Source organism: Channa argus, chromosome 2 (assembly GCF_033026475.1).
Source record: "Channa argus isolate prfri chromosome 2, Channa argus male v1.0, whole genome shotgun sequence".
Taxonomy (NCBI): domain Eukaryota; kingdom Metazoa; phylum Chordata; class Actinopteri; order Anabantiformes; family Channidae; genus Channa; species Channa argus.
This window is the reverse complement of record NC_090198.1, coordinates 1,921,827-1,943,326: the sequence shown is the minus strand read 5'-3', so window position 1 is coordinate 1,943,326 and position 21,500 is coordinate 1,921,827. Positions and strand designations below refer to the sequence as shown.

Here is a 21,500-nt window from a genome sequence, read left to right as displayed (position 1 = left end):
GCCTAATAACATCAGAACAGACTTCAATGAGACTGAGGCCATTCTGGCACAGAGAGATGTTCACACAAACATCTTGGATCCTTAATTACCAAAGCATTATCTGTTTACTCTGATCTGTCTTTGCTTTGGCAAAGGTGGTTACTAATTGATAGACTTGTTGAATTCACACTGAAAACATGCGTAACTACCTGCACAAATTGCAGCATTAATGAAGCAGATGTCATGATTTCTATAAAAGTGGACCCAAATGAAGAGATCGTGAGAGGCAGTAAACTAATAAACAGGTTTTATTGCGAAAAAAACTAAAGAACCAACAGAAAAATCGCTCTTAAAAGGAGGTTACAAAACACAAGGCGGGTTACAGAAAACACTGAACTATACTAAACAAGAATTCCAAACATAGATACAAATACAAACATCAATAGAAAAGCAACAGGCTAACACAGTCCAAATAACACAGGTCAGGTAGATCATGTGCAAGGTGTATTGTCCAGGAGTGAAATAAGGACACAACAGGGAACTGTGGGGAAAGCTGGGTCTAAATAGTGAGGGGAACAGGTGTAAACAATAATTAATGATTATGAATGGTAAACTGGTGGAATAAACCGGGAACAGGAAGGTGGAGAAAAGCTACAAAATAAAAGTCCAAGGCAGGAATTGGACATGAGGGCCAGATCATGACAGCAGAACGTAAACTAAATGTACAATATGCAAAATGGCTTTGAAGGCTTTGCTCCATTTTTTCTAGACATAAAGCAAGTGCCACATTAAAACATACTGGTGATCAGTGGTGGGTGAAGACACCAGTAAATGAAACAACAAGAACATTTTATTCAGGATTAAGAATACTTCTTATTATACTTCTTATTATCCTATTGTACTTATAACTACAATATGTATTTCTGTACTACTTAGAGAAAATCAAAACATGGTCATCTCTCCCTCTAACAAGATATGAGGACAATGACATGCTGAAAACAAAGTTAGATTAGTAACAGCTGATTTAGATGAATTGAAAAGTAAGAATAAAAAGTGCTCCAGAGTTTTTGAAACCATAATTATACAGCATGATGCGACACAGTATTACAAGCTTATAATACTCAACAGCCAAACTTAGCTACTAACAGATTTTCTCAGCTGCGTATTGAAAAGTCAATTAGAGATCTTCCAATTTCCATCCCTTTTTCTTTGAATGGCAAACATCATAAATCATTGTCACTGATGTTATCATGCTTCTAGTGGAGGCTGTAGGATACTAAACGTGGAATAGTTTTAATATCTATTTTGAATAATGAAAAGTGTGTACCTCAAGGGAGCAAACAGGGGTTTTTAAATGAATGTCTTTTCCCATCTCAGCTAAACAGCTGTTTTCTTAGTATATGGTTCAACCTATATGAATAACAAACGTATCTATTTAAAGCCCTATATCATTTTTCTAGGCCTTCTAACTGAGGGCTATTCCATTCTTCACTATTGTTTTTTGCAGCCACTGTTTTCCTGTTAGAGCGTCTTCCTCTTTGCCAACTACTAACACCAACTTACACTGCACATAACATACTGAGGGATTTTGCTTGAGAAGATAATGGATCATTGAGATGGAGCTTTTCATCAGAACTTTGCCCTGTTGTTACTGAGTATGATTTTGCTGTTATGCTACTCTGACCCTTAGTACCGACTGCTGTCTGCACTCAGTGGGTATAGACACCATCGGCACTCTTTTATGTTTGAATGAGTAAAAGCACTTTAGGCCTGGCTTTTGTTTCTGAGAGCAGTGGGTCTTAACAGAGTGCTTCCCTTAAAGTGCAGTTTATTGTAAGCCATCACTGGCCAGATCCAGCTTATACAGTATACAGTGCACTGTAGATCCACAAGCAGTCTTAGTTTTGTGCTTGGGCAAAACACTGAACCTCAAATGTCTACTGATTATCAGACCAGCTCATTGCATGACAGCTGTCCTCATCAGTGTGTGTGGATCAATGCGTGAATGAGAAGCAGAAGCTTGTAATAGTTACCATTTATTTTGGGGCTGTGACATATCAGCTGTGGGCTCAGCCTAGTTTTTGTGGCGAGCCTAATACTGTTGCCACTAGTTAGACCTAAAAAATCAGCTGCTTTTTAGCCTGTTGAATCAGCATTGGTCCCATGGGTAACAGAGGACACTGTGATTGACTGCTCGGCTTAGAGAAGCCACACATTTGTTACTGTGTGCAAAACATCTATCCATTCATTATGTGTAACCACACTGTTGAGGGCCATGAAGGTGCTGGAGCCTATACCAGTTGTCATAGGGTGAGAGGCAGGGTCCACCCATGGTCCACAGAGAGACACAGACAGACAAACAACGAATCACACTCACACCTACAGACAAGAGAGTCACCAAATAACCTAACAAGTATGTCTTTGGACTGTGGGAAGAAACAAGTACAAGAATGTAAACTCTACACAGAAAGGCCACAGCCAGCCGGAGATTCAAGCTTGGGACCTTCTTGCTGTGAGGCATCAGCGCTAACCACTCCACCACCGTGCTGCTCAATGTTCAGGGTTGCAGAGGGCTGTAGCCAGGTAACTACTGTATAAATGAATGTTATGAGATAAGAGAGGCAAAGCTGCACTGTGTCTTGGTGGACAATCTCTAATCGTACACAATTAGAACTATTAGCACAAATAAGACATTAAAATATCCCATGAGGCTTGATAAATCACATATACCCTGCATGTCCTGATCAATCCTCATATTATGAGAGCAGATCAGTCTTGCTTGCTTGTCTCTCTGTCTGCTCTGTGCATGATCACTGTCGGTCAGTACAAGCCTTTACAGCTCAAGTGACAGAGTGAACATGGTACAGTTAACTGTAGTGGTGTGTTATTTTGAATTAGATGGCAGAATGTATTATATGATGACTATGAAGTGTAAAGAATGTATAAATATCATACATTCACATATTATACAATATTATCTATACCCTCCCAAACTGTTTTCTACCTTTATTCGGGAGCTCAAAGTCTCGATTGCAGGAGGAATTGGAGGATCGATGTTAGTTGTCTTGGGTCTTCCGGTTTCCCTTCCTCTCATGCTGGCACTTAGCATACATGCTAATTGGCTGGCTGCATTGTGCTCAATTGTCCTGTTTTTGACAAGGTGAAGGTACCATGAGGCAACGTAGCTGCTGGCCTTCAAGGGCGCTAGTTCTTTGACTTTGGCTTGGTGTCTCTCTGTATTTTCACACCTACATTGGGTAATCCAAATAAATTAAAACCCTTGGTGCAGTGTTTTTGGCTGGTTTAAACACAGCAATTACACTCTGGTGTGGACCCAAGCAACTGCACGGAGGCACTTTTCTGAGGGGGGTTCTAAACAAACTCCAGAGCATTATATTTTTTTATTTCTTTTCTTTTTTTCCTTTTGTGAAACTGTGATGTAACCTAAAACCAGCCCAAATCACCAAATTTCTGCTTAATTGCTGACACATCTCTGTTACAAAGTGTGAAGTTTGGTACACTGCCCAGACAATCGCCAGAGAAAATGCTAAATGTGCAGTTGTTTAATGTTGTTTAGCAGTTACTCACAGAAAACTTAACCAAGGAAAAAATGCCTTAAGTCTCCAAACTAGTCTAATTAGGTCAAAATAGAGCTAATTATAGATCTTTCAAATTTCACCTACAAATCAGAAAGCACGTAAAAAGTGAAGGGGCCTGAATACAAATTGAACCTGTGTATGACATCTGGAGAACTTGGTGGTGTTACTGTTGTATGGGCACTCTGACTGGTCTGTGGCAGCCTGGAAATATTTCATCCTAAAAGACTAGTTTCCTGAGTCCAAGCAGCAGCATATAAAGCTCTGTTTTTTCTTGATTTCCCTGAAGGAATATATCTACTCTGTGTGGGAGTAAGGCTGAAGAAGCAGGGACCGAAAAAGTTCTATTTTCAAATTATTTATCAACATTTGCATGGGCAGCACCTCAGTATTAGGAGATTTCAGTATTGGGAATCCATTTGCTGTTTGGCAAGAACCCAGGCAGCAAAAAACAAACATAAATAAAGCTCATTTCCTGCAGACTAAAAAAAGGTTTCCTCTCCACCTCAGTTAGAATTGTTTGGCTAGCTCTTGGCCACTCAAGTTAAACTGATATGCCAAAAGGCGCCTGAGTGAAATCAGCTTCTGTAGAGACTCAGCTTATTCAGTCTGCTTCTGTTGCATCATTAAACTGCAAACCCCTCTAACAATGAGGCCAGATACACATAGGTACCTCGCAGTTGTAAAGGGAGATGGATGATGGATGTTTACTCACACAGCATTTGATGCTGTCCCGGGCATGGGGAGAGGCACTAGGCATGGCAAGGATGAAAGGGCATCACTCAGTGATGGAGGCAACAGCACAGGAAGGGGTGCTGGGTATCTGTGGCACTTAGCAGGAAGTTTGTCAGTGACGGAATGAGGCCAATCCTTCCTGTGCACTCTACTGTATATGGATAAATAATACAGCACACAGCAGCATGAACTCCAGCTGTATACAAGGAGAAGAGAAAATAAACTGAATTCCTGGGAGTAAAGGGGAAGAGAGCTGCAGTGTGTAATGTTTATCCATGTGTACTTTGTTTTGTCAGCCTTTCACAGTAAGTCAGCATGACAGGCCACAGCACATCTGCATCTCTGTCTGTGTGTGTGTGTGTGTGTGTGCAGTGGTAAGTGAAATCAAACTCCAGGGACTAGAGGATCTCAGAATTGAGCCAGTGACGCTGCCTACTGCAACATAAGAAAAAACTGGTTGAGAGTCCCTGAGCCAGCTCTAACTATAAGGTTTATCAAAAAGTAAAGTTTTAAGCCTAGTTTGGAAATTCTGGGAACCACAGCTAGGCCCACATTCTGAGATCAAAGTAGTCTATTGGGACAATACAGTACTATGAGCTCTTACAGGTAGAATGGAGCTTGACCATTAGGAGCTTTGTCTATAAGGAAGATGGTTTAGACATTCCAGCTCTCCTGGAAGTTTCAGGAGTCATGTTTTAGCAGCAGCTCCCTGGTGCACTCAAATTATATACAGTTATATTTTATTTCATTTCTTGTAAATGAACCCAGTTACTTTTGTGCTTGGGTTTTAGTTTTAACACGTGACATCACGTAGGGTTTGCAGGCTTTAGTTAGCAGCTCTGGTGCGGGAGATGTGGGAGGCACAATCACAACAAATTTCTGGAGGGATGGACTGGAGGGCTCCAGATTATAAGATTATAAGTAGACAGCAGCAGAAACTCTGGGGATATCAGCAGAACAGTGGGTAGAGCACTACTGGTTGAAGTCTACCACATTTAAAACACTTGGAGATATGTTATAATCGTAGGCCACAGGAGTGTTGGACTGGACTGTTAACTAGACATTGCCTGTAGTTCCGGAGGAAAAGTTTTCCACTGAACCCTAAGTTGCATCAGGATCCTTTCATGTAAATCACTTTGAATATGAATCTGCTAGACAAAATATAAATACAAACTTTGACCATTGGTGTCAGTGTGTATCATCTTTGACATGACATTATCACAACCAAAACCTGCAATGAATCAATTTTTGAAAGCCAAACGTTGTCATTTCATTGTGTTGCCATGTCTGTATCAGTGGCATCTCATTGGGATTTGGAGAACAGTGTCTGCACAGTAATGCTGGAATCACACTTAATTTGTCATGCATTTGCATTGTGCAAGACTGCAAGAATCCTGTGACCTGAAACGAAATCCTGAGATGAAACTGATTACACATGGTTGTTTTATTTTGTTTTTCATGATTTTTATTCATGTTATTCAAGTTGCCTTTTAAACATAGAGCATGCTGTGGTAGGAGGATTAGACTGGTGACAACAGCTTGAATAAGTAGCTCAACATTTCTTAACAAACTCATGTCTATCCTATTGACGGGCAGATAATGTGTAAGTGATTCAAATTCATTTACAAATTCCTTTCAATTTTTTGGTGAATTATTTAGTCTATTTGCCCAAAGCATTACTCTACAGTCTAGTCATTCAAACAGCTGTAAGACTGTCATGTCGATTGCAAAGAAAACCTAATTACTAGATGAGTAAAGGTGCTGGTCTAGACATTGTGTTTTATGCTTCTCTCTCAGCAATTATGGTGATGTAAGGTGGGCAAGGTGTGACTGTACGGCTGTAACATGCTGGTATTTAGCTGATATGTTTAAAGGATGTTTACTATCTTAGCTCAGGCCATCAGTTTCAGCAATTGTGGTCACAAAGTACTTACCCAAGGAACTGAAAAATGAGAACAGGTCAGCAACATTATTTAGGGTTAGGGTTAATAAGGTTTTGCAGATGTTTAGTCAAAAAGTATTGAACAATATTTGATTTTGGTCCAATATTACTGCCAGTTGGAGACTCAATGAATCAATAAAGTTGTTCATCTTGAGGGGAACCATTAATGGCTGTTACATACTTGATGTCCATCCATTTGTAGGTTGTCAGTGCAATTAACTGCTGACCAAAAATGTCAATTGTAAAGTCTGATTATCACCCAAAGTCACTAGAATGATACTTCATAAATGCCTAACCAAAGGACTAGACCTACAATACATATGTTATTTCAAAATGATACAAGAGAAGTGCTACATATTACTACTGAAAAAGCTGGAATCTGTTAATACTTGTCATTTTAATTTATAAATTAATTTTTAAAATGTGTTGATTTTGAATAAATGAATGAATAACCTGCTGGCTTTAATTTTTCAGTGCAAAACATAATCTTGTCTTCCTTTGAGTGTGTATGTGCATCTCTGTCATCTTGGTTTTCTGACTGTGTATTTGTGATGTGTGCAGGAGGTGGGCTGTGATCGACAACTTGCCAGTGGTGCCAAGGAGGACAACTGTGGCATCTGTGGCGGTGATGGCTCCACGTGCCGGCTGGTACGGGGACAGGCCCTACCCCACCTGACATTAGAACAACGTAGGTATCTGACCAACGGACTCACAATGACACAAAAGTTAGGACTTTTTCTAATATTTGATAAAAACTAAAATCTGAGATTTGTTCATTCACATAATGCTTTATGTATCTTACAAAAGTACGATTTTCAGTATGACTTTATTGTATTTAGTAAATATGAGCTTGATGCCTGCAACCTACTTGAAAAAGTTGGGAAAGAGTCATGTTTATTACTTTGTCAGACTTCAGCTGCTCAAAATTCTGTGGTGGTTGTTGTCTGCTTATCCTTTGCATGATTTTCAATATGAGACAAATGTGATTAGAAGATTACAGAAAGATTATAAAGATGTATTGAGAGAACCCAACAATTCCCACTTGAGCAAGCCATAGGCAACAGTGGAGAGGAAGAACTCCCTTTAACAGAAGAAACCTCCAGCAGAACCAGGCTCAGGGTGGGCAGCCATCTACCTTGACCGGTTGGGGTGAGTGGAAAGTGGAGAGAGAAAAGAACAGAGCAACAAAAAGCAACAACAAAACATCAGGCAGGTTGGTAGGACCAGTAGCTGCAGACTGGAAAACACACAGCTCCAAAGCCCGGGGACACCTGCAGAAAGGGACAGAGAGAGGGAGACAGAGAAGGAGAAAGACAACTACGGGAGAGAACACACAAAACCAATCTCATACAGTAGTTACAATTTTGAAGTGAGAGGTGCTTGATAACTAAAGGTTCTGCCTCCCATTCTACCTTTGGAAATTCTGGGAATCACAAGTAGGCCTTCATTCTGAGATTGAAGTGGTCTACTGGGATGATATGGTGCTATGAGATCTTCTATATATGATGGAGCCTGACCATTCAGAGCTTTATGTGTAAGAAGCCGGGTTTTAAATTCTAGATTTAATGGGAAGCCAATGGAGAGAAGCTAGTGAAGGTGAAATATGATCTCTCTTGCTAGTTCCAGTCAGCACTCTTGCTGCAGCATTTTGGATTAATTGCAGGCTCTTTAGGGAGTTACTGGGGCATCCTGAAAGTAGGGGATTACAGTAGTCCAACCTAGAGGTAACAAATGCATGGACTAGTTTTTCAGCATCACTTTGGGGCAGGATGCTCTTAATTTTGGCAATTTTCCGTAGGTAGAAGAAGGCTGTTCTAGAGATGTGAGGTAAAAGACAAATCCTGGTCAAAAATAACTCCAAGGTTCCTTGCAGTAGTACTGTAGGCCAGACTTATGCCATCTAGAGTAACAATATGGTTGGACATTATATTTCCAACCATTTTTGAGATTTTTGGGCCCAAATATTATGACTCCAGTTTTGTCTGAGTTTAGAAGTAAAAAATTGTGGGACATCCAGGCCTTTATGTCTTGTAGGCTTGAAACTTTATTAACTGATTTTTTTCATCTGGTTCCATAGATAAATATAGCTGGGTATCATCAGCATAGCAATGTAAATTTATGGAGTGTTTTCTAATAATGTTGCCTAAAGGAGACATATATAAAGTAAAAAGTATTGGTCCTTACACAGAGCCTTGTTGAACTCCATAGCTAACCTTTGTGTGCATGGAGGATTCATCATTAACATGAACAAATTGAAATCTATCAGATAGATAAGATTTAAACCAACCTAGTGCAGTTCCTGTAATTCCAATTTCATGTTCCAGTCTCTGTAATAAAATGTTGTGATCAATGGTATCAAATGCAGCACTAAGATCTAACAGACCAAGTATAGAGATGAGTCCAGTATCTGAGGCCATGAGAAGATCGTTGGTGACTTTTACCAGTGCTGTTTCTGTACTATGATGAACTCTAAATCCTGACTGAAACTCTTCATACAAATTATTCCTGTACAGGTGGTCGCATAAATGTTTTGCAACTAATTTTTCAAGAATTTTAGAAATAATGGGGAGATTAGATATTGGTCTGTAATTGGCTAAAACACCTGGGTCAAGACAGGGTTTTTTTAAGTAGTGGTTTAAGTACAGCTACCTTATAGGCCTGTGGTACATAGCCTGCTTCTAAAGATAGATTGATGATATCTAATACGAACGTATCTATTAAGGGTAATGTTCCTTGAGCAGTCTAGTTGGAATAGGGTCTAGCAGACAGGTTGTTGGTTTAGATGAGGTAATAATTGAAGTTAGCTCAGAGAGATCTATGGGTAAAAAGCAGTCTAACAGGGATTGTGGCCTTATCGATGACACTAGCACTGCTGTACATGAAGATCTATCTGTAATATTTGGGGGAAGGATCTGGTGAATTCTTTCTCTAATAGCTACAATTTTATTCATAAAGAAAGTCATGAAGTCATTGCTGCTCAAAGTTAAGCGAAAACTAGGCTCAACAGAACTATGGCTCTTAGTCAGCCTGGCTACAGTGCTGAACAGAAACCGGGGCTTATTTTCTTCTATTAATGATGAATATATGCTGTTCTGGCATCACAGAGCTTTTTTGTACATTTTTAAACTGTTTTTCCAGTCTAAATGAGATTTATCTAACTTTCTGAAACACCACTTCCTTTCTAACTTTCGTGTTGCCTGTTTTAAGTTGCGTGTTTGTGAACTATACCATGGAGATCACCTCTTCTGGTTTACTGCCTTCTTTTTCAGAGGGGCAACACTATCGACTATTGAACGTAGTGAGGCTGCAGAATTATCAACAAGATAATCTATTTGTGCAGGAGTAACATTAAGGTGGCTACTTTCCATTGTATTAACATATGGTGAAGCAAATGATGAAAGAATAATTTCTTTAAATTTGTTTACAGTTTTTTCACTTAAACATCTGCTATATTGGAATGTTTCCCCTAACTGCTGTATAGTCTGTTATTGTAAATTCAAATGTTATTAGAAAATGGTCAGACAGAAGAGAGTTGTGAGGACATATTGTTAAATTATCCACTTCAATTCCATACGTAAGGACAAGGTCTAACGTGTGACTAAAACAGTGAGTGGGTTTATTTACAGTTTGGGAAAAACCAATTGAATCTAATAATGAATTAAACGCAGTGTTCAGGCAGTTACTGTCAGCATCTACATGAATGTTAAAGTCACCCACTATAATGACTTTATCTGTACTAAGCACTAAATCAGATAGAAAATCAGAAAATTCAATCAAAAACTCTGAATAAGGGACTGGAGGACGGTACATGATAACAAATAATAGTGGTTTTTGAGTTTTCCAGTTTGGGTGTTAAAGGCTAAGAGTAAGGCTCTCAAATGAGTTATAACTATGTTTAGGTCTAAGGTTTATTGATTTACTAGAATGGAAGATTGCTGCAACTCCTCCACCTCAGCCTGTGCTTCTAGGAACATGATAATTAATATGACTTGGGGGAGTTGACTCATTTAAACTGACATATTCTTCCTGCTGCAACCAAATTTCAGTGAGACAAAATAAATCGAATTGATGATCATTTATCAAGTCATTTACTAACAGAGATTTAGAAGAGAGAGATCTGATATTTAATAATCCACATTTAATAGTTTTGGGGTTTTGTTCTGTAAGAGGAGAAGTCTTGTCTTTAATTAGGTTATCATATTAACCTCTTGTGCTCATCTACCAAGCCACACTGTTGTAGCACATCCAGGATGAGGTCTAGCATTGTCTTACTGAAATATCCACTGACTTTCCAGGAAATCTGTTCCCTTGATTGCTGCATGTCTCTTTTATAAATTCTTAATATATGCCTCTGCCTTAGCTGTACCTTTCCACATACAACATACAGTACAAGTCACTCACTTAATAGAGTTTCAGGTTGCCATTTGTATTCACTAAACTCTAAGTTTGCTGACTCAAGTTGTTCAGTGAAAATACTGAACATGTTTTTTTAAGTACCTTTGTGAGATATATACAGGTCCAAGCAGAGAAGACAAATGCACAAAAATCACATATTTAATTTTTTATGCATTTTTGAAAAAGTACCATTATTCTTAACTTCGTGTCCAAGTTAATCCCTTAATATAAAACACAAGTGTCATTAATTTTTAGTTACTTTTAAGACTCTTTCTCCACCTACAAAAGAAAATGGCTAATAATCTGCACTTATCTCTATAAGTAGCCAAAATGCTTTTCACCTACTTCTCATTCACCATTTAACACACACACAACCACAGAAACTGTAGAGCTGCAAGGCACCTGACCTGACCATCAGTACAACTCAGGGTTCAGTGCACTGCCCAAGGAACAGGAGGAACCACCCAATTTGTTGACAACCACTCATTCCCGGAGTCACAGCTACCACCGTGTCATCTTCTGGTCCTCCACAAATAGCTCAGCTGGTATCATAACAATACATAAAGCATGGCCTGTATTTTTGCACAGCCCTTCTCCTAGTCAGGCTCTTTGGGAGGTGCATACTGTAAAAAAGCTGGATATTTGTCTGCTAGGACTTAGGTTGTCATCTGTCTTGGCTGGATGTCAGTCTTTGATGAATTGGCCACAGATATTCAGGAGCCATCTCGGCTTTGCTCCCTGCAGGATTTATTTAGGCTGGACTATTAAAATGCCATCAGGCTACAGCAGCCCACCCGCTTGCAGATGGAGCTCCACTATTCAGGCACCAAGTGCCTTTTTCTCACAGGTTTTCATCAAATTTAGCACCAAGAAATTAAAGCCATAACAGTGTTTTATCTCAGCTTAGAGTTGGTTAAATCCAAAAACACTGTGGATAACAGTAACAGCCAAATATAAATATACGTGTTCGAAATATGTTTTAATCTGGTTCTATCCTCATTCTTGGAAAAGAAAAATCAGCTTTGATCATCCATCAATCTGTCACTAAAGATTAGATGGAAAAAATGCTAGAAAGGAGATAAGTATTCACTGCATGTTTCAGTTTCCCTAACTGCTGACTAATAAACAAGCTGTGAGTAAAATAAATACTGAATGCTAAATTTCTCAGCGTTGGTTTGAATGATCCTGTTTATGTGAATCCATAAAACTGATACACATGTATTACTTTATTGAATTAAAGAAGTTCAAGTTGCTACACCCCCCACCCCCCTCTTTTCAACTTTGCCTGTCTAGTGTGGAGGTACCAACAGCACCAATATCAACTGTCAAATATTGAAAATGCAATTTCCAACAGGTGGAAGTTTGTTTGTTTGAATATTCCCTCAGCTGCTCAGCATTTTTCTCACTTTTAACAAGTTGGGGATGGAGATGTTGACACCAGTACCTGGCTGTTGAATCAAATGTTTCTGTTCTCTTGCCATGTCTCAGGGAGTTAAAATGAATATACAGAAGGCTCAAAAATGTAACACCTTTTGAAAATGTTCTCTATTTTTGATCAGATTACCATACAAGCCCTAAAACTAGATAAAGGACACTTCAACATATTAGACAGAAAGTTTACTTACTTATCTATTTATTGTCAAAAAAAATCTATGTTAAGTATTTGTGCGTGAAATGTATGTGAACCTCTAGGATTATTTATTAATTTCAAGGAGAGATTAGAGTCAGGGGTTTCAATTAATCGGATGACAATTTTGTGTGAGTCTGAGAGGTTCTGGCTTATTTAAACAATACAAACCTAGATCTTTGCTATCAAAACAGGTTTGTAGAAGTCTGCCGCAGCTCCAGCAAAAGAGATCTCTGAAAATCTTAGTAAAGAGTTGTTGATGTTCACCAGGAGGCTAATAGTTACAAATGACTCCTGGCAGGCCAATCCTGAACAAATGGAGAACATTCAACATCACTGTTACCCTCCCCAAGAGTTTTCCACCAACCAAGATCAGATCAAAACCCAAGGTGCATATAGTCACCAAACAACCGAAGAATATGGCTGATCTAAAGCATTTCAGTGAAGTAGCAGACAGTGAGAGAGACAGACAGACAGGAAAAAGGACAGACAGGGAGAAAGAAGACACATAATGTCATACTGTGGTGACATATAAATGCATGGGGAGAGATGGCGAACTCAGTACACTTGGGAGGAGGGGGGGTCCCCATCATTTTAAGCATGTAGCAGCTCTGCTAAAAGCTAGTTCAGAGAGACTGAGCAGCTTTAAGTACAGGTTTTATCAAAGAAAAAGGTTTTAAACCTGGTCTTTAAAGTAGAGAGGATGTCTGTGGCGCAGGAAGGTAGAGCAGTTATCCACCAATCTCACAGTTGTTGATTCAATCCCCGGCTCCTCTGGTCAGATGTTGAAGTTTCCTTGAGCAAGACACTGAACCCCAACTTAGTTGCCCCTAATGAGCGTTGGCCAGCTGCATAGCAGCTCCCCCATCAGTGTGTGTGTTATTGTGTGTGTGAATGGGTCAATAAGAAGCAGTGTAAAGCGCTTTGAGTGTCAATAGGTAGAAAAGCGCTATGTAAGTGCAGAACATTTATCATGTCTCCCTCCCGAATCTGAACTGGGAGCTCCACCAGAGCGGAGCTTGATAGCTAAAGGCTCTGCCTTACATTCTACTTTTGGAAATTCTGGGAACCTCAAATAGGCCTGCATTCTGAGATCAAAGTGGTCTTATCAATGAGTCATCTTATTATTGTCTGCGAGTTGATTTGGCACAGTTTTTACGCCGGATGCCCTTCCTGACGCAAGCCTCCCCAACTTCTACTGGGCTTGGACCGGCACTGCACAGCTAAAGATGGGAAAGGGCTCTTGGGGGTTCAGTGTCTTGCCCACAGACACTTCGACATATAAATTACTATGGGGTTTTTCACATACGTCCAAGCTTGACTATTAAAAGCTTTATATGTAAGGAGGAGGGTTTTAAATTAATTTCTAGATTTTATGGGAAGCTAATGGAGAGTAATATGATCTCATTTGCTAATTCCAGTCAGCACTCTTGCTGCAGTATTTTTGGAATAATTGAAGGCATTTAGAGAGTTACTGGGGCATCCTGAAATTGGGGAATTACGGTAGTCAAACCTAGATGTAACACATGCATGGGCTAGTTTATCAGCATCACTTTGAGAGAGGATGCTCCTAAAGATAATGATTTTATCAGCTTACAAATGTGTTTGTTGATATTTGGTGAAGATTGGATGACATTTCTAACTGCACATGCAGTAAAAGAATGCAAGTAATTCTGATCACATTTTCCTTTGTTTGAAATGGCTTGACATTTTATCTCATACATCAGTATTTGCTGATATTACAATTTCTTAGTAATAGTTACCGAAACATACATTAAATTAGTCGGTTATTTTATTTTAGATTTTATTAATTTTTTAAAATTAATTTAATGGATATGGTTACCAAGAAGAAAAGCATTATAAAAAATTATGAAAGCACTTATTAAACATAAGCTTAACAACATTTGGACACTTTTAAAACCTGTGCCAATATAATACAGAGGTTTCACTTTTGAAGTTAGTTCTTAATGCTCAGGTTTGTTTCTCTCTTTTCTCTCTTTTTTTAATCATTACATTTACATTTAGTCATTTATCACTGGCTTTTATCCAAAGTGACTTACAAGTGAGGTGCAAGCCAGCAAAAATCTAAGTCAAGGAGAAAACATCAAAGCAAAGTGATACGAGAAGATGTTTGTCCATTTCATCAGATGCTAGTGGAAGAAAGAGCAGATAGCGTTTTTTAAAAATTGAAGTGCATAGGAAGTTTGGATGCTTGTAAATGGTAAATGTTCTGCACTTATATAGCACTTTTCTACCTATTGGTACTCAAAGCACTTACACTTCTTCTCATTCACACATTCGCACAAACACACTCACATACCTAACCAAGAGTACAACTCAGGGTTCAGTGTGGTGCCCAATGAACAGGAGGAACCACCAACTTTGTGCACAACAACTCTTTGTGAGGTACATTTAGCCTCCCAAAGGCTCTTTGGGAGTCTGTCACCTGTCTTGGCTGGATGTCAGTCTTTGTTGGGTTGGCTACAGGCATTCAGAAGCCATCTCAGCTTTGCTGCCTACAGGATTTATTTAGGCTGGACTATTAAAATGCCATCTGGCTACAGCTGCCCACCCACTGTTAGATGGAGCCTCCACCATTCATGCACCAATTACCTTTTTCTCACAGGTTTTCATCAAATTAAGCACCAAGAAATTAAACCCATAACAGTGTTTTATCTCAGCTTAGAGTTGGTTAAATCCAAAAATACTGTGGATAACAGTAACAGCCAAGTAGAAACTGTGTGTTCGGAAACAGGTTTTAATATGGTTCCATCTTCATTTTTAGAAAATATATCCCCTTTGATCATCCATCAATCTGTCACTAAAAATTAGATGGAAAATTAGATGGACAAAAATGCTAGTGTGTGTGTGTAATTGTCAGGATGGTAGCCAATGTCCTCTAATGGCCGGCACAATGCTGCCTTTGTAGCATTGGGTAATGTGAACAAGCCAGAGACTGATGCAGAGGCAAGGCGTCTGTGTTGTTGTTGGAGAATTCTGGTTCACAGCACTCTATGACTGCCAGTTGTACGTAAGTCATCTTTTCACAAACAAGAATCCCCATCCCCTGAACACAGTTCAAACGAATGACACAGTGAAGAATTATTGGTCATTTTGTTGCAGTGGGCAGATGTAGGAGTTTGTACAGCACAGCTCCTGAACTTTTAGGGAGCCTGTATATCTAGTGAAAGGATTTGAATCCAAGCAAATTACTCTGCCTTTAATAAAAAGAAATGAGGAGCTCTTGAAGAAGTAACTGAGGGTGTAACGGCATGTTTTTCAGCTCCTCTGAAGGATAGGCCCTTGACAACAATCAGCTTGTTATACCAGCTGTAATTCTGCAAGAGTGCAGAGACCTATGGGGTGAAAGCTTAATGTTAGCAGGCAGGAGCATTTCTATGAGAGAGAAACAGGTAAAATAATGTAGTATAGCTACAAGGTCACTAGGCAAGGAAGGAATAAAATACACACAGCTACAAATCCACATAGAGTTAAACCATGATGGTAATAGAGACACTTGTGGGTGCTGATAAATGTACTCTACAGATGCCCTTGTTGTTGCCCTTGTGTGATTTGCTGCAGTTGACCTTAAGATCCTATCAATGCATAGGTCAGCAGAGGCCCTCTGTCACAAAGATATGCATCCTCCTTTTGTGGCTTAACTGTACATTACAACAGCACATTACGACAACAACATAATGCCACTTAGGTTTCATGTCATTATCATCATGATGTGTATGTATCTGCACAGTCACTCACAATAGCCCAGATTTTTTTTAAAATATTATCAACATTTTTATAATCAAGTATTTTCTAAGCTCTAAATATTCAATTAAATGACAAGACAGGATGTGTTGACTTTTTAGAAGAAAACTGAGCTTCATTACTAAGAAGTAAGTGGCATTTTTATTTTCATTCTTAACTGAGTTTTTTGTCTATCTTTAGAAGAAATATAGATGTTGATGTCCTAAAAAGTCTTGAAATAAAAAGAAAAGGAACAATGCTCTATTATATAATTATGTACAATAATGTACTTATTATTTTTAACCCATTTATGCTGTTTCGGGTCGCAGGGGGCTGGAGGCCATCCAAGCTGTCACTGGGTGAGAGGTGGGCTCCACCCCGGACAGGTCTTCAGTTTATCTCAGGGCCAATACAGAGATACATACACAGTCAACTATTCACACTCACATAATTCAAGTCCTAACATTGAGTATCTGCCTAGTCTGATACGACTCTGAAATTCACCTGAACATTTAATTTGTTTAGTAAAGGAGAAAAAAAACTTCAGTGATGTTTAGATCATGTTTCATTTCCTCCTACTGTTCTTATCTCTGTAAACTCTGATCATAAACATAAAAATGTATTAGGTACTAAAGTAGTAGCAGTACTACACTAAGAAAGTCTATGATAATGCTGTTGATAACAATCTAGTCCAGATGTGTTCTACATGTGCTTCTTAATAAGGTTTATACAGAAATCTAAAATGTTTAGGTTGTATCAAGTGCAGGTAATGTACAAAATAAAGGAGAGAACCACTTCATATTTTGATGTCTTTCCATAACAAATCATCATCATTCATTTCTTAACAGCAATAATTCACATATGAATGAAAACAAAAATGGTGTTATAAGACGTTGGCATGGAAAAATCCAGCAGCTGGTAAAGATGGAGCTTCTTTTTAGTAATACATTGTCCTTTATTAGTTGATTATGTTTCATGATACTAATATACTGCAAAATAGACTCTGCAAAGTAAAGAAAGCTGTAAAATAAATGTAGTGGTGTAAAACAAATAGAATTTGCCTCTAGATTGTAGTGTATTGAAAATTAAATTTCATTCATAATTAGTAAGTATTGCATTTAAGTTACACTTTAATGCAATACTTGACTACATTTACTTGCCACTTCTATATAACTGTTTCATCACAGTTCATCCAGTAATATTTGGATGCTGCAGTAGTTAAGAATCAACACATTATGTACTAAAAACTGTCTTTGGTTTTAAGTTCTTCAACTTTAATTAAACATGTTTCCATGTTTCAGACTTCAGTTCTCACACTCTGCCCTCTCTACCTTGTCCCCAGCTTTAATGTCCCTGAAGAGGATAGCTGGCACATTAAACCAATCACAACCATTTAGGGTTACCTTAGTTAGGAAGTTTATTTACCATTACACACACGGAACCTTGGTTCCTCATCCATTATTTATGACTATTATTTATCTGTCATTGCATTTGGAATGTGAAGTGGCTACAGTGCGCCACATAGCCTCTGCGCACAAATTCAGCACAGCTCATAACAGTTGATTTGTTTCATTTTATTCTTTTATTTTAAAGGTCACTTAAAAAAGTCACATCTTTGGCTTCACAATTAATCTGCATTTGAAACCACGGGAAAAATGCAAATGCCTGTAGTTGAATATATTTAATTGCTCCCATAAATTCAGAACATTGCAGATGTTACAGATGCAAATGTTACACAATTTCCCTATGGGACCAATAAAGTTGTTTGAATCTTGAATCTCAAATGCAGTTTCCACTATCATTATGTTCATTTGGAGAAGCCTCATGGCAGGCAGCCAGAGCTGTTTAATTGTTTTAGCTCAACGCGTATTTGTTGCCTGAAGGAAAAATAACGTTAGTAAAATTTGGAAAATAGAATTAACACTCCATTTGTCTATAAAGTTCTCAACTCATTATTACACCTCCTTGTTTAACCACAGAGGGTGAAACACTTGAAAAGTGAAAAGTCAGGAAGTGTTTTTGCAGATTGAAAAACAAAAATGTTTCCACAGCAGTAAATACTTTCAGTAGTTATTTTTTGTTGGTATGTGTTGTGAGCATGACCTTAGGAGTCTTATGATTGACTAGTTAGTAAAGCTCAATGATGTTTCACAGCCCACATGCAGATGTTTTTTAGATCTGCAGAGCTGACGAGTGCTGCTGTGCAGCTGTAAAACAGGCAGATTTAAAGATGGCAGTGACTGGAGTTTAGTGGTTTTCTTCAATCAGTTCTTTCAAAATAGTGCAAGGCATTTATCACAGTGAAGGAGAAAAGTTGTTTTATACTGTTAGAGACTTTGATATAAAACATCCACAAGCTATATTATCTTTCTCATGCAGCTAGAGACAGAATATGAGATAAAACACATAAAACAGCAACTGGGAGATGCCATTTAATACTTCCTATTCCCTGAAAATTCTAATTGGCCTTTTATAGTAACCTTTTCAATTTTGAACAAATGAGCACTTACTAAATGTGTTCTTGTTTATTTTAATGCATCTGAAATGGACCAGTCATAAAACATGCTTTATGTCTTGGTGGCAAGCAATTGGAGCATAGCTATGGAGCATGGACTGCATCACTTCCTCAGTTTTATCTACTGTGAAAACAGCCAGTGTGTAAGGCCAGAAGAGTGTATGCACGTTTTGGCTCTGTGATTCAGCTGGGACATATAAATGATTAAATTATTCATACACATGGTGTGTGACTGTGGCAGAGCAGAGGTTAAACTGCACTTGAGTCAACCACAATGCTTGTAAACCCACAGTGAACAAACTTTCCCCATCAATGGAGACTGCACAAGCAGATCAAACAGCTGTTTATCAAGCAGAGCACAAAGATTTAGAAAGTCCCCTTTTCAACCCTTATCAAGTAACATACAGTACATGATATGCTCATTTTAGACTGTGGGAATGAGACCAATCAGCCCAGCAACCTCTAGAACACTGTGCGTGTGTGTGTGTGTGTGTGTGCATGTGTTTGAGCACGTGTGTTTGTGTGTTTGGACAGAATGATCAATTATGAAACAGAAAACAAGCTGCAAGGTGTTAGGCTAATTGCTGTGCACTGTGAGATTTAGGTTTAGACAAAAGTCATGAACATTGTTTAAGAGCAATTACACATGTCAATTGTGACAATATTAAATGTTTTTTCTAATTAGCCAGAGACCACAATCTTTCTCTAACCCCAACCAACTGCTCTGAGTGCTTGAACACAACGAGAAAACTTGCTGTAGTCCCTGTAGTGCTTTAGTGTTTTTGCAAGAATGGTTACTTTGCTTAGAATGTTGCCTGGGAACATTTTGTTGAAATGTTTAGTATCAACAAAGGAGCAACTTGACATTTATGTTGAAGGTCAACATATTTTAATAATGTTTATGGAAAATATAATCTGGTTGTAATTATGTTGCCTATGTAATTGCATTTGCAAGTAAGTGGTCCATGTAAATGCTTTATAAAAGTTTCCACTGTGCATGTTTGAGTAGAGCCCAATGATGATGAAAGAAAATCATTTGATGATTTTCTTATATTGTAATTCTTAAAGCATACTTCTCAAAAAGACGTATGTACATTACCACCAGTTTCTTGCTCAAGGACACTTCAACATGTAGCTGGGGATGGAACCAAGAAGTGCGGGATTAGTGGATAAGTGCTCTGCCGTTCTGCACCACAGTCACCCCAACAACTGTACAATTTATTACTCTGAAAACATTTGAGGTCAAACTAAAGTAGCAGAACTGCATTTGTTAAATTGTCAGTTGTGATAAAAGAAAATGATAGCATTGCACAGAACATCAATCTAGCAGCTACAAGCCTTGAATAGAAACACATCCAAATGCAAATGTAACTGTGTGATTTCAGACTTTGATTAGACACATAATTATTCTGTTGATGTGCAGTTAGAAAGGCTTTTAGAAGCTTGTCAGGGTTATTGTTTAATGCAGTGAAATAAGGAAATGAAAAAGTCAAAACCAGAATTTGTTACAGCAGCGACACATAAAACAATAGAAATGTATCTGCAGCTTGACGTAGTGACTTGCTTTCGACCACTTTGATAGATAAAGTGTGTGAAGGTGTGTGCAGCGTGTACATACCAAGATATCCAGTGCACATTTTCAAACTTTAAACTTGAGCTTTATAGAACATGTTAGTTTACTTACTACAGTTGGGGATATAGGGGATGTAGATTCAAGTATGTTTAGGTAAAAAGAAATGATAAATTGACAATGGAATTGCAACGTCAAAGCAGAAAAAAGGCTGTGAAAAGAGTAAAGACTTCTCTTACACATTCAGTAGACACATAGCAGCATTAGCTTTCATTTAGAGTCATGTTTCAGAACCATTTAAGGCCAGTGTTCACACTCTGCAGCTCTGCAGGGGACTTTGACTTTGTATTTGTGTCTGGAGAGACACGGGTGAGACAGAGTGCACAACTAATCCTTGGTAAACTCCCTGTTTTGTTTTTCTTGTTTTATGCTGATTGTGGTGATTTTACAGTAATACTTAGTGCTCAACACTCATTCACCAAAGGTTATTCAGGTAATTTGGAAGCTGTATTTTGTAATGTGTCATATGTTGAAAAATAACCAACTGTGTTTCTGCCTTCAGCTCTGAAGACAGTTCTGGAGGTGCCAGTGGGCAGCCGCTTCCTCAGACTCAATGCCAAAGGACCTGATTTGATATGTGAGTGAAGACAGTTCAGTACAGTATGTAATTTAGATGTTATCGCGTCATCCTAAAACCTCCAAATCAGTAGTTTTCCACGTCCAGCTCGCTCATACGTGAATGCCCCCAATGCGGTCACTATAAGAAAAAAGGCTTTTCTAGAAGTGGTAAGTACTAAATCAAATTACAAATTGGAAGTTTATTGGTGGTGACATTGAAGTTTGAATTGTAGTTATGCTTAGGGAAAACAAGTTCAGATTAAGGTTACGTTAAGGTTAAGGTTAAGTAACAAGACAGATTATATGAAAACAAAATGTACATACAATGGGATCACACACTAACTTCCTTACTACAGTAACCAGGTGCATCACATTTTGTAACAATCATTATTAAAGCACACAACAGCTCTCACTTGGAGTCAAATCTACTGTGGAAAAGTCCTGTGTCTTGTTGTACAATCTACCACCCTTGTGATACTTTTTCACTTTATATACTGGTTTAGATGTCAAATATTGAAGCACCAGGGTTTCCACTGTATATCACTGACAGGATCGAGATGCAAACGGGTAACTTAAGTGTCAACATGTAATGCATGTTATAGGCACAATTAGATTTTTCAAAGAAAGTTAATACTGTATGAAGTTGAATAGTATTTATATAAGTATTATTGTAGAATACGGCCAGGAAAATGGAGCAAGGACAAATTAAAACATCCAGAGTTCTGGATATTAAAGAAATAAAAAAATGTCCTACATAGCCTGAACCCTGCAATTTACCT

At 38.4% G+C, this 21,500-nt stretch overlaps 1 protein-coding gene across 6 annotated transcripts in view; it reads left to right on the top strand.

The window, feature by feature from the left end:
* The window catches only part of adamtsl3 (ADAMTS-like 3), a 246,013-nt gene that overhangs the window by 161,284 nt on the left and 63,229 nt on the right, over nt 1–21,500 (top strand). For all 6 annotated transcript variants that reach the window (XM_067494183.1, XM_067494161.1, XM_067494172.1 and 3 more), the window contains 2 exons: nt 6,814–6,940; nt 20,666–20,740. In XM_067494183.1, the coding sequence (XP_067350284.1) occupies nt 6,814–6,940; nt 20,666–20,740 (202 nt within the window). The remainder of the gene's footprint in view (nt 1–6,813; nt 6,941–20,665; nt 20,741–21,500) is intronic.